The sequence below is a fragment of the Dipodomys spectabilis genome, unplaced genomic scaffold (assembly GCF_019054845.1).
Source record: "Dipodomys spectabilis isolate Male_0828 unplaced genomic scaffold, ASM1905484v1 ptg000179l, whole genome shotgun sequence".
NCBI lineage: Eukaryota > Metazoa > Chordata > Mammalia > Rodentia > Heteromyidae > Dipodomys > Dipodomys spectabilis.
Genome location: NW_024870856.1, coordinates 6,393,563 through 6,406,891, shown reverse-complemented (window position 1 = coordinate 6,406,891; position 13,329 = coordinate 6,393,563). Strand labels below are relative to the sequence as shown.

The 13,329-nt window shown below is 53.1% G+C and overlaps 1 protein-coding gene across 1 annotated transcript in view; it reads left to right on the top strand.

Annotated features, from left to right (window-relative positions):
* The window catches only part of Ankrd33b (ankyrin repeat domain 33B), a 59,266-nt gene extending 52,540 nt beyond the window's left edge, over nt 1–6,726 (top strand). The window contains exon 4 of the mRNA XM_042695195.1: nt 5,957–6,726. Within this exon, the coding sequence (XP_042551129.1) occupies nt 5,957–6,726 (770 nt within the window). The remainder of the gene's footprint in view (nt 1–5,956) is intronic.
* Nucleotides 6,727–13,329: the final 6,603 nt, after the last annotated feature.

The following is a 13,329-nucleotide window of genomic DNA, read 5'->3' as shown; positions in this document are numbered from 1 at the left end:
TGAACCTGTCATCCGGTTGTGCAGGAAGAATAAATAGGAGGATCTAGACCCAGGCCTGCCCTGACATAAACTTGGACCCTATTTGAAAAACAGTTAACGCAAAGAAGGTTGAGCATGTGGTGGGAGGTCCTGAGTTCAAATCCTCAGGGCTCTTGTTTGTTTGTGTGTGTGTGTGTGTACACTTACTCAGGGTCTTGTGTTCTTCCTTGATGTTTTTTTTCCTTCTTCTCAAGGCTGGTGCCTTACCACATGAGCCATACCTCTACTGCTTTTTGCTGGTTAACTGGAGGTAAAAGTCTCCTGGAATTTTCTGTCCAGGCTGGCTACAAACCAGGATTCTCAGATCTCAGCCTCCTGAGTAGCTAAGATTACAGATGTGAGCCACCAGTGCCCGGCTTATCTCTGTTTCATTTCATTAGGAGCCTCGAGGTGGGCAGATACTGTGAAGAACTGGCCTCAAGCCTGTGCAGCCTCTCCTCTCTCTTTCTCTCTCTCCCTCCCTCCCTTCCTCCTTCCCTCCCTCCCTCCTTCTCTCGCTCTCCCTCCCTCCCTCCCTCCTTCCCTCCCCCCCCTCCCCCTCTCTCTCCTCCTTTCCTCTTTACCATCACCTTTCCTTAGCTTGTCCCCATCTGCGGAAGTCACTGGACCTCCAGCCTCTTCTGTGTTTCAGGCAGGAATCCGCAGCAGCACCAAATATTGGCAGGGTGCAGCTATCTCTTTAGGGGCCTTCTGATCAGAATGTGGGGCTCCTAGCTGCCGGAGCCTGGCCAATGGGCTATGGGCTGGCAGCCATTCTGAGACAGGTGATTTGGCGATTCTGTGCTGGCGCTGTGGCGCTGCGGGTGGCGTTTTGGCACTGGTGTCCAGTGGCGGGGTGGGGGGGGGCAGCCCTGGCCTCCTGGGCAGAGCTGGGGGTGCGGTGGCCGGTGCCGGGCAGTGCAGGGGCCCTGGGCGGCCATGCTGGCCAGCCTTGGGCCGCGTGTGCTGCTGCCTGGAACAAAATAGGAGGTTTTGTGCCTAACACGCAGCACGCTCACCATGGCAGCCTGTGCACCGTGGCCAGAGCGCAAGCTTGAGCTGTGGATGAAACCATATTGGGTGGGAGGTGAGGACGCGCGTGGTCTCCGGGCGCCGGTGGACGTTGTGGCATTTCAGCGCTCCGTGCGCTGAGGAGTTCCTGTGATGCGGTATCAACCAGTACAGGCATTTCTGTGTCCTGGTTCTGTACCGTCCACACGTAGAAGGTCTTGCGAGTGTACTTGTGTGTATACACGTAGGCGTGGGTGTGTGCACACGCATGCATGCTGATCCTGGGGCTGTAACTCAGGGTCTGGGCACTGTCCCTAAGGTGGTTTTTTTTTTTTGGGGGGGGGGTGGTCGGTCATGGGGCTTGAACTCTGGGCCTGGATGCTGACCCTCAGCTCAAGGCGAGTCCTCTACCACTTGAGCTACTTCCCGTTTTCTAGTGGTTTATTGGGGATAAGAGCCTCACGGACTTTCCTGCCTGGGCTGGCTTTGAACCATGATCCTCAGATCTCAGCCTCCTGAGTAGATAGGATTACAGGCGTGAGCCACCTCTGCCTGGCTGTCCCTGAGTTTTTTGAGCTTACTTTTTTCTTTGCTTATGCGGTGCTGGGGAATCAAACCCAGGGCCTCATGCATGCAAGGCAAGCACTCTACCACTGAGCTACCTTCCCAGCCCTGTCCCTGAGTTTTTTGCTCAAGGCTAGCACTCTACCACTTGAGCCATAGCTCCACGTTTTTTTTTTTTTTTTTAAATTTAATTTAATTTTATTTGTGAACATAGTGTACAGAGGAGTTACAGTTACATGGGCAGGATAATGTGTACATTTCTTACCAAGCATTGCAGCCTCCTCCTTTGTTTACCCTTCACATCCCTTCCCAGCCTCCCCCCTCCCCCCCTAATCCCAATCCTTCTCCTTCCGCCCCCCCCCCCAGCCCCCCCCCCCCCCCCCCCGCACCAACGTTGTAAAGTTCGTTTTGGACATGACAACTTGTACTTCTCATTGTTGCAACAGGTCCACCTGTATCCTTAAACAACTGGTTTTTCCCCATCTCCTCCACAAGTTATACTGACATCAAATATAGTGAAAGCAGGGGTTATACTGTGGGGGAGGGACATACAAAGCAACAAAGAGATAATCTTATAAATGTGTTAGAAACACATGCATGAAAGAAAAAAACATTAAAATACACATCTAAGGGTTCATTTTCCTGACATCACATTATCTGACCTTTTCCGCTTGACTCATACATATACTAGATATTACAAATAAGGGAAACCATGGGACCTACGTTTCTTTGGGCCTGGCTTATTTCACTTAATATAATTTTTTCCAAGTTTTTCCATTTCCTAACAAATGGGGCAATGTCATTCTTTCTGATGGAGGCATAGAATTCCATTGTGTATATATACCACATTTTCTTGATCCATTCATCTACTGAGGGGCATCTGGGTTGGTCGTTTTTGTTTTTTTATACAATGCATCTATACCGAATACCTACAGACTCCTTTCTTACATTAGTCCCTCAACATTACAGCATAATAACAATTTGTATTGTAAATAATGCAACAATAGCAATGTAACACAGATGGGAGCTGAGCATGGATCATAGGCAAGTACTGTGCCATTTTGTGGGAGGGACAAGTGAAAATTGGGGGACAGCTGGGCCTTGTCATTCGTGGGGTGCATGTGCCATCAGTGTCCCCTTCACTGAGTGTCTTTAAAAAATATTGTAAAGGTGCTGTATAGAGGAGTTACAGTTACATAAGTCAGGTAATGAGTACATTTCCCTTTCCCCCCCCCCAAACTCTTTGTGATTAAGTGATTACATAATTTCCCAAATTTCACAGTATAGTGATGCTCAGTTAAAGTCACAAACACATTCTAACTTTCATGGAGCAAATTGTCTATCACAGTCTATAACATTTATGAGTTCTATGAGCTGTGCGATAGTTATTTCTTCCACACTGGGTGATATGTACATTTCTTGTGTTTTGCATAGCATCAGCTGTTTCCTCTTTCCCACTCATTCCCTCCCTCCCATCGCTGCCATTGAGTTCTTAGTTCATTTTGGTCAATGTCCAGTGCAGCTGATGGGTCCCGCTGGTGTATATTTTTCTCTGATTCCCTCTAGTTCTGTGTCGTCCTCCTGGTTTCCCTCCGGTGTGCACATATATACCATGTATGTGATCAGCATGGGATTATTTAGTAGTGATTCGACCAGATGAGTGGAAGTCCTTTGTTTCTTAAGCTTGTTAATTTTGTCATATCACCTTACATTTTGGATTTAACATCCACTTATCAGGGAGACCACGTGCCATTTGTCTCTTTGTTCTTGGCTTACTTCACTCAACATGATTTCTTCTAGCTCCATCCATTTCCCTGCAAATGCCATCATTTTGTCCTTTCTAATGGCTGCATAATATTCCATTATGTATAGGTACCACAATTTTTGGATCCATTCATCTGTGGGAGACATCTGGGTTGTTTCCATATCCTGGCTATTGTGAACAGTGCTGCAATAAACATGGAGGTGCACGTGTCCTTGTATCTTGGTTCCTGTTGTTCAGGATAGATGCCTAGAAGTGGTATGGCTGGGTCATAAGGGAGGTCAATATTTAGCTTTCTGAGGCCCCTCCAAACTGCTTTCCAAAGTGGTTGTATAAGTGTACATTCCCACCAGCAGTGTAATAGGGTTCCTCTTTCTCCGCATCCCCTCCATCATTTGTCGTTGGCTGACTTGAGGATGTGGGCCGTTCTGACTGGGGTAAGGTGGTATCTCAGGGTTGTCTTTATTTGCATTTCTTTCACAACCAGGGATGGCGAACATTTCCTCATGTGTTTCTTTGCCATTTTTATATCTTCTTCTGAGAAGTCTCTCTTTAGTTCCCTTGCCCATTTAGTGATTGGTTTGTTAGGCTTGGGAGGGATTCGTTTCTTGAGTTCTCTGTCTATACTGGGTATTAACCCCTTGTCTGATATACTGCTGGTAACTATTTTTTCCCAGTTACTTGTTGTCTTTCTAGCTTTCCCTGAGTCCTGGAGTCAGAGCGGCCGTGGCTCTCCTCCATTGCGTGCTTGTGTCCTGGGAGATTGTCTTGGAGGAGGAAGGGTTGAGCTGTGCACGGCTGTTCCTTTTGTTTTCCATTAACATTTGAAAAATGTCTCTTTCGTGCTGTGTTCATCAAGGTTTTAATTCTGTAGTTTGTCCTTTTTTTAAAAGTGACGCGCAATTAATTAAGGTTTAATGTGTCATCTGTGTTTTGCAATGACATTTTCTTTACTGCCTTCTACATTTATAAATTGGACTGGCGCTCATGAGTGCCTCCTGATTTCCAGTTCCAGATAATTACCTCTGTTCCTTCATATATTACGGAATTAAGAGGACGAGCAGGTGGCTCATGTGAGCTGAGTTCGTGGCTCCATGAGGCAGCTGCGGGTGGATGGTCGCCATGGTCTGAAGACGGCTGAGCCCTGAGCTCTCAGCACTGCCCATTAGACCCCCTTGTCTGTGTGGAGCTCTGTGCAGAGCTGGGCCTTAAGCCTCCATGGTGCTCCCAGCCCTTGTTCTCCACTTGGCTTTGCTGGTGGAGGTATAGCTAATGGGATTTGAAATCTATTTTCCTTTTCTTTTTTTTTTTTTTGTCAAGGGGCTTGAACTCTAGGCCTGGGTGCTGTCCCTGAGCTCTTCAGCTCAAGGCCAGCACTCTACCGCTTAAGCCATAGTGCTACTTCTGGCCTTTTGTGTTTATGTGGTGCTGAATCGAACCCAGGGCCTCATGCATGCCAGGCAAGCACTCTACCACTGAGCCACCTTCCCAGCCCCGGGATGTGAAACTTGAACAATTTTTTTTAACTCTCTGTGGACCTGGGATTGGACCAAGATAAACCGTGTCTCAAGTCTGTATTCATTGCTATGTTAGCACCTTGAGAGAGCGGCAGATTTCACGAAGTCAAAGTAAAGCCTGACTTGGAAAAGTCTCTCAGAGAAGCAGAGCTGCTATAAATCTTCAGGGTTCAGCTGTTGCAGTTTAAGTGCAGAATCTGTAGGAAAGGCCTGAGGACAGGATTTCTGCTGTAGCTTTGAGGAATGTGTTCTCCGGGAAACCTTAGTCTTCGCCCTGAAGACCTTCAGCTGATGGGAGGAGGCCCATCCGCTTGGTGAGAAATCCCTGCAGATCAGCACCTGACAGTCTGACTAAACCCCTGGGTACTCTGTCCTAGCCACCCAGACGCTGCTAACTCACCCTCCGCCTGCCCTGCGCTGAGTGAGGGAGACTGAGTCAGAGCCCTGCCTGTGGGCCCAGATCCACAGCCTCAGGCAGCCCCACCCCACGGTGACTGCCTTTGCTGTGGGATGGAAATGCCTGCCTCTCGTTCTTCAGGATCTGAAGTGGGGGCCTGGGGGGCCGGCCTTGGGCCCGGCATGGCCTCCGTCTGTCAGGCAGTAGCTCCTGGCTGGCAAAGGCAGTCTGCCTGCAGCAGGGAGGCACGAAGGGCCTCCTTCCCACCAAGCAGGTCACCTCCGGCCAGGTGACAAGATGACACCGCGTGGTGATTGTGGTTACATTTTCAGAATGTTGTCGTGTGAACCCGGGATGACGCTGTGGTTCCCAAAGCCTCGGAGTCCTATTAAAAAGAAAACAAAGCTGGCTGAGGTGCCGAGCTCAGACAGGGTTGTGTGTGCGTGTGTGGGGGGGGGGGGGGGGAGGGGGTGTCTGGGTGTGCGGGCCTGGGGCTTGAACTCGGGACGCGGTGCTGCCCCTGAGCACTTGCTCAAGGCTAGTGCTCTTCCACTGGAGATGGAGTCTCTGGGACTTTGCTGCCTGGGCTGGCTTTGAACCGCGGCCCTCAGATCTCAGCCTCCTCCTGGGTTTCCAGGCCCAGGGCCGAGCCTGCTGGGCCGCAGCCGCGCGTTTTCTGTCTTGCAGGGGCGGACGTGGACGCGCGGGACCCCCGGCGGGGCCTGTCGCCGCAGGAGTGGGCCGCGTTCACGGGCCGCGCCGAGGCCGCCCGCCTCATGCAGAGGCTGCTGGAGAGGCCCTGCCCGGAGCAGCTCGGGGACAGGTACCGGCCCGAGTGGCCGCCGGCCGCCGAGGCCGCGGCGAAGCAGGCGGCCTCCAAGACGTGCCTGGAGCGGCTGCGCCGCTTCCTGCGCTCGGCGCTGGCCGCGCGCCCGCGGGGCCCCGAGGACGGCGGCGCGCTGGACCACATGGTGCGGATGACCACCGGCCTGCGCAGCCCCGCCGTGGCCATCGCCTGCCAGACCGTGTGCCCCGACAGCCCCCCGCGCGTGGGGAAGAGGCGGCGGGCCGTGCCGGAGATCCTGGCCGCCCGGGAGGCGGCGGGGGAGGCGGCGGGGGAGGCGGCGGGCGCGGGCGCGGGCTGTGCGCCTGCGCCGCCGCTCCCGGCCCCCGCGGCCGCCCCCAGGAAGCCCGGCCTGCGGCCCCTGCAGCGGCTGCGGCGGGGCAGCGTGCGGCCCGGCGTGGTGGTGCCCCGCGTCCGCGTCAGCAAGGCGCCCGCGCCCACCTTCCAGCCCGAGCGCGCGGCCGGCACCAAGGACAGCGCCCACCTGCAGATCCCCAAGTGGCGCTACAAGGAGGCCAAGGAGGAGCGGCGCCGCGCCGAGGAGGCCGAGCGGCAGCGCCAGGCCGCGGCGCAGAGGGAGCGGCGTGCGCCGCGCTGGCGGAAAAGGACGTGAAGTGGGGCTGGGGGGGGGGGGGTCCCGCACCCCGAGGCTGCGCCGGAAACGGGGTGCTCAGGCTGCTCCCTGGAGGGGATTGGGAATAGCACAGCTTTTCCTTGCCTGAAAGGTACTAAGTGCCCGCAGCAGCCCGCGCAGCCTCCGGGGAAATGGCCTACAAGGCTCCTTTAGAGAACTCGAGAAAGACCCGCGTGTCACAGGCACTTTGGGCCCAGTTTTGTGTTTGTGGCCATTGCGTGTAGGACGACTTTACTCCGCGTGTGCGAAGGCCCCGGCTTAAGCTATGCTGCTGGCCGGACACCGGGGCGCACGCCTGTCATCCTGGCTGTTCAGGAGGCTGAGATCTGGGGATCTGGAGGTTCAAAGCCAGCCAGAGCAGCCCTTGAGACTCCGATCTCCCATTAGCTACCAAAAAGTTGAAAGCACACACACACACACACTCTCTCTCCCTCCCTCTCTCTCCTGCTTCTGCAGTGAATGTTGGTCATCTTTTGAGGAACTGCTCAGGATTCCCGAGTTCTCCCACCGTGGCTGTGCGCCTGTGTTACTGCACATAGACAATGGGTTTTAATGTTAATTTGATTACAAGATATGGAATATTTGTTTCCAGTTTGTGAAGACAGTGACTTTACTTTTTTGGGGGGGGTCCGGTCATGGGGCCTGAACTCTGGGCCTGGGCACTGTCCCTCAGCTCTTCAGCTCAAGGCTAGCACTCTACCCCTTGAGCCACAGTGCCACTTCCGGCTTTTTTTTTCTGCTTATGTGGTGCTGAGGAATCGAACCCAGGGCCTCAAGCATGCAAGGCAAGCACTCTACCACTGAGCCACCTTCCCAGCCCGGACAGTGACTTTTCTATTGTAAAATAATCAAGTAGAGGAATCAGATGTGATTGTACCTAATTTTTATTTTTTTAGCAGTAATAGGATTTGAACTCAGCACCTGATGGGCTTGATCACTGGAGACACACCCCCAAGCCCTGTGTGCTTTAGTTATTTTTCAGATAGGGGCTCACTTTTGCCTGGGGTGGTGATGGTCACCTACGTATTCCTCCCAAAAAAACTGAGATCTTGAACTTTATTCTCCTACTCTCTACCTCCCAAGTAGCTGGAATTATAAGCATGAGCCACCATGCCCAGCTATGTCTTTAGTTTTTTGAAACACTATTGTCACTGAAGTAATAATAATGAAAAAGTTGTCAAATTATTATGAAACAGTGCATAAACATTTATTGCTAGAACTAAAACCATTTAAAGCAAGGAACTACAGGTACACTGAGTAGAAAAGCTTCCACATACTAAACTTAGGTATGAGAAAAAAAACCATAAAATGGGCTAAATTTAAGAAATGGCTAGTGGAAATACAGAATTAAAAACACGTGTGCTCGTAGATAAATCCATCCTGGATAGCAAAGGGACAAGGAAGTAGAAATACTGCACACTGCTGTGTTAGGCTGTGTGTGAGACAGACAGACAGACAGAGATTGGCACTGGCTTTTAGGCAGACTTGTTTCAGGCAGATGCGCTTGGGGTGGTCTGCCCCTCACTGTGGCCCTCTCCTCCAGACTCAAATCCAAAGATTTCCTTGTGTGGATTTTAATTTTCCCTTGGGTGACTGCCTCCATGTTCAGCTCCTCCTCAGCCTAACTGTACAGAATGTGCAATGCACAGGCCTTTGATAGGACCCCGGCGCCAGTCTCGCTCGGTGGGAGATTTCTGCTCCTGCCCCTGCGGCGCTGAGCCATTCTCACTAGGTCTTGCCTTGTCTGTCACATATGCACTTTACCGAAAGATTTAACTTCAAAGCACTTGGAAGCCATGGATTTGAAGCTGTTGACCGCAGCCCAGGGTCCATGTGAGGCGCAGGGTTCATCTCAGGACGTGGGGTGGGGGCAGCGTGGCTTCCTTTTCCTTCTTTTCTGCTCGGTACCACTGGGCGTGGAGCAGTCAAGGATTCCTCACCCCGTTTCTTGCCCCCCCCCCCACTGGGCACCAGGCTGCTCCCTGGCACGAAGAGAGCGTGGTGGTTCAAGTGTGAGGGAGCTTCTCCCCACTCACTCTCAGAAAGGTGCCAGGGTGATGCCCTGAGTTCTGGATCCATCTTAGAATGCCCGGTGGGAGTTGGCTGTGTGCCCGCGGAGGAGACGAGGGCTGTGACTGGTTGTCTTTCCTGTGTCCCCTGGCATTGTGCGTCTTCCTGCCACAAACCCCGCTCCCGTGGCTTGTCAGCCAGCCAGGCAGTGCCGAACGGGCTCTGAGCCTTGGTCCCAGCGATGGCTGTTCCTGGCACTGCTGGCAGCATGCACACAACTCCACGGCTGTTGTCAACGCAATGGTCTGGGGACATGCACCGAAGGATTTTTCTAGAGTTCCTGGGTGACTGCACTGCTTTGGGACCTACAGCTCCTCACAGGGTTGGGAGAGCTTCCCTTGTCTTGCTGGTCTTTGCGACTCCCCCCTCCCCCCATCTGGGTATCCACAGCTGTCCCTGTGCCGGCACACCCGTGCTGGCACACCGTGTCCATTCTCTGCAGAGCGGCGTTCGCGCTGACGGTACTTCTCAGGGATTTCTCTATCCATACAGCTCGAGGTGAGGTGGAGGCAGATCTTAACACGTTCTTAGCATGTGTGTAAATTATGACATGCTGGGCAGTATTTCCAAGACAACGCTGGGGGCGGGGCTTGCCTCAGTGCCACGGCCTTGGGGATGGAGCCCGGCCCTGCCCTTCCACGTGACTGGCCGTGACTCCTGCGGACTCCGAAGGCCCGCGTGCAGCGCGCGCTGTCCCTCCTCACGCGGGTGAAGGGCGCATCCGGTGGCACACGCACAGGCCCACGGTGGACCTGGGACTTCTCAACCCGCCGACGGCGCGGCCCAGCGCAGCCCAGCTCCCCGTCTCGGGCGCTCCTGAGTCGGGGTTCCATCTGTGCTCTAAGGTAAAGGGCGCTCAAGATGCCGGGTGGACAGCGGGACTTTGTGGGTGCTGAGGGACTGTGTTCGGTGGTCTCTGCCATTGCTGCGCTGGGACTGGGCTTCTGGGGGCTGAGTGAGGGCCGGGGGGCTCGCTGTCCTCTGCTGATGAGGAGGCGTGGGCAGTCCCGGGTGCCCACGAAGAGGCCTCGCCCATGGGGAGAAGGGGCACCCCACACAGGCCTGCCGGGAGCTGCCCGTGGCCACCTGCAGGCAGAGCACCCTCCCCCCATCACCTCCCAGGAAGTAAGGTGACTCCGTGTCTCCAGTTTCCCCCGACCTCAGTGTGCTCCGTGGCCCACTGTCTTGTCTGCGCCGGGCCCTGCGTGCACGGCTGCAGTCTCGCTCTCCCACAAGAAAGCACTTTACCTTCTCCAGTGTTTTGGACAAGCTGGCACGGTGTCCAAGGTGGGCCACTGCCTGGGTTCCCTCTGCCAGGCCGCACTGCCCTCCTTGGCGCTGTTCACCCTGCCGAGCACCGCCGGCCGCTGAGAGTGAAGGGCGAGCGCTGCTCGGTGACGGGTCTCGGGAGACGGCACAGCCCAGGTTCCGGCCTGGGCCAGCCGAGCCGCCGCCCGGAGCAGCGGGCTGCTGGGCACCAAGGACTTGAACAAGGCTAGACTCCGCCCCAGCTCCCATGTGCACCTTCTCCAGTGCTCCGTGCATCTGGACGGCGCCAGCCAGCTCGGATTTCTGTGCCCTTCATTCACAGTTCTTCACTAACACGTGAAATGAGCAGCTAAAAAACTACTCCGAAGGAGTTCTGGGTTTTTAAAGAAGGTTGGATTTTACAGCCGGTATTGGAGCTGGAATCCAAGGCCTCCTGCTCTTACTTGGCTTTTTTTTTTTTTTTTTTAACTTGACACCACTTGAGCCACATCTTCACCTCCAGCTTTTAGCTGGTTAATTGGAGATAAGAATCTCATGGACTTTCTTGTCCAGGCCAGCTTCGAACCATGGTCTTCTGATGTCAGCAGCCAGGAGTATCCAGGGTTACAGGCGTGCGCCGCTGGCGCCCGCGGAGTTAACCCCTTCTCCAGCGACTCGGCAGAAGTTGGTGCTGAAGGCACACTTTTCCCTCTGCCCCACAGAAATCAACTCCAGGGAGGCCGCACCTCCTGTCGCGTCCAGACAGCCCCCGAGGCAGTTTGCGGGGATTAGATCCACCTTTGAGAAGACTCCATAGAGGACACTGTACCCCACAAAGACCTCTCTCTGGTAACTGAGGAGTCTTGGAGTTCCCTAAGGAGTTAAGAGTCCTGGGTCCCATTTCCAGGAGCGCAGCCGATCTGACTGGCGTTTTCATGTTCTAATGTAGCTGTGTGGCGGCGCTGCCTGGTGTGCACAGGCCAGTGCTTCTCACACAGGTGGCTTTGCAGGGTGCGGAGAGGGCAGACCTGGGCACGGGGCCTCGCGCCCACCCATTACCATGGTAGAAGCTGTTTTCTGAATGTAGAGCTTTGTCTTGTATAAAGATCCAGGAAGCTTCTGGATGCTCTCAAGCTGTTGAATATGAACAGAACTGTGCAGATTTCTGAGTGGTTTTTTTTGAGGTGAGCATTTTGTTACAGCTTATAAAAGACACTTTTCTATTTAGACCTCAGGGCTATCTTGGGACCTTGGAATGATTGCACCCGCAGCAGCTTCAATTCTTGATATTCACAAGGTTCTTAATCTTTCAGTGAAATGTGACACTTTCCGGCAGAAAGAATGTGTTTTCCCTTTGAACTTCCAACAACACCCAGCCTGTGTCATGTTTTAAATGAAATTAAAAAATGATGTAAAGACACAAGGAAATTAATGCTGAAATAATTAAACACCACTTGAAAAATAAAAGTTTTCATGCTACAGAAGTGTGGGATTTGGATCAACTTAGGTTTAGAGAGTTGAAAGAGATGCATGAAATTTTCTGTGTGTGTGTGTGTTTATGTGTGACTTGTTTGAATTGGAGTAGTGGTGCGTGTTGTCATTTCCTTACATTTTCACTGAGTTTCCCAAAGAGAAGGGCTTTACAACTGGGAACTAGCCACGAATAAACACTTTCTCAACCACCCACAGCCCCTCTCCTCCAGAAAGGCAGTGAATTTACTTAATTTATACACACAGGAAAAAATAGACTTTAATTTCATTAAAAAAATTAAACCCAAAAGACATAGCATATGCATTGCCCTTTCAGTTCTCTGCTTAAAATATGCCCTTGGAAAACTTTTAAAATAATTTTGAAATTAGTTTTACTTTCTTGACAGCTTAAAAAAAAAGTAACCCCAGGCAGGAGCCAGTGGCTCACGCCTGTAATCCTAGCTACTCAGGAGGCTGAGATCTGAGGATCGCAGTTCAAAGCCAGTCCAGGCAGAGTTCCATGAGACTCATCTCCAATACCCTCCTTCCAAAAAAAGCTTGAAGTGGAGCTGTGGCTCAAGCAGTAGAGGCTAGTCCTGCACATAGAAGCTCAGGGACAGAACCTAGGCCCTGAGCTGAAGCCCCAGAACTGGTACACATGTGCGTGCGCACGCGCACACACACACACACACACACACACACACACGTGCACACACATGAATGTAACCCCAAATATGGGAAGAACAACACACTCCGTGAAGAGTCTCAGGGGGAGGGTGACATTCCTTCCACTGGCTGGCCTTGGCATGAATATTCTGTTTACCTCCCTCCCTCTCCCTCTCCCTCTCCCTTTCTCTCTGTCTGCCTCTCTGTGTGCTGGTACTGTCCATTCTCCATTGGTTCCTTATAATTCCTGGCTCTGGTTCTCGGAGGCTGGTCTTGAAGGGGCAGTTGCCAGCCCCAGCCTCCACCCAGGGGCAGGACGATGGCCTGGCACCCATTGGTGTGGTGAGGGAAACTGTCTCACCTCGGTGAGCATTTCAGATTTGTCATGACGGGCAGGGTGCTGGTGGCTAAGTAGGAGGGCGTCAAATGACAGTGGGAACCATGGAATCAGCTTAGAAAACCCTGGATTCATCAGACCTTGCCTGGCTCTTCTCCCCAAAAGGCATGCAGGGAAGATGTTTTTGTTTTTGTTTTGTCGGTGGGGCTTGAACTCTGGGCCTGGGTGCTGCCCCTGAGCTCTTCAGCTCAAGGTGAGCACTCTACACTTGAGCCACAGCGCCACTTCTGTTGGTTAATTGGAGACAAAGAGTCTCATGGACTTTCCTCAAGCTGGCTTTGAATTGCAATCCTCAGATCTCAGCCTCCCGAGTAGCTTGGATTACAGGCGTGAGCCACCAGTGCACAGTGAAGATATTTAAACTAGATGACAGCAGGCGTCTTCTCAGTCAAGTGATGGGTGTCAGCGCAGACAGGCTGGAGGCCCAGCAAATTCTTTCTGACCTTGGCATGGTCAGCGGATCGATGGACATGGATTCTGTGTCCGGACAGTTCCTGGGGGCTGCTCTGGGCACAGTCCCTTGATGGATGTTCCTCAGCTCCCCATCTTTCCTCAGGTTCCCTATCTCTTCTCTGCCATCCAGCCTTTCGGGTGTCTCTGCAGACCCACGCTGTTCCTGACAGAAGGCCGCGCAGCACAGCGCACCGCGGTGGGCTAAGGGCGTTGTGAAAGGCCATTGCAGTCTCATTCCTGTCCCCTTGAGAGGACTCAGGCTGCACCTGCTCACGCCC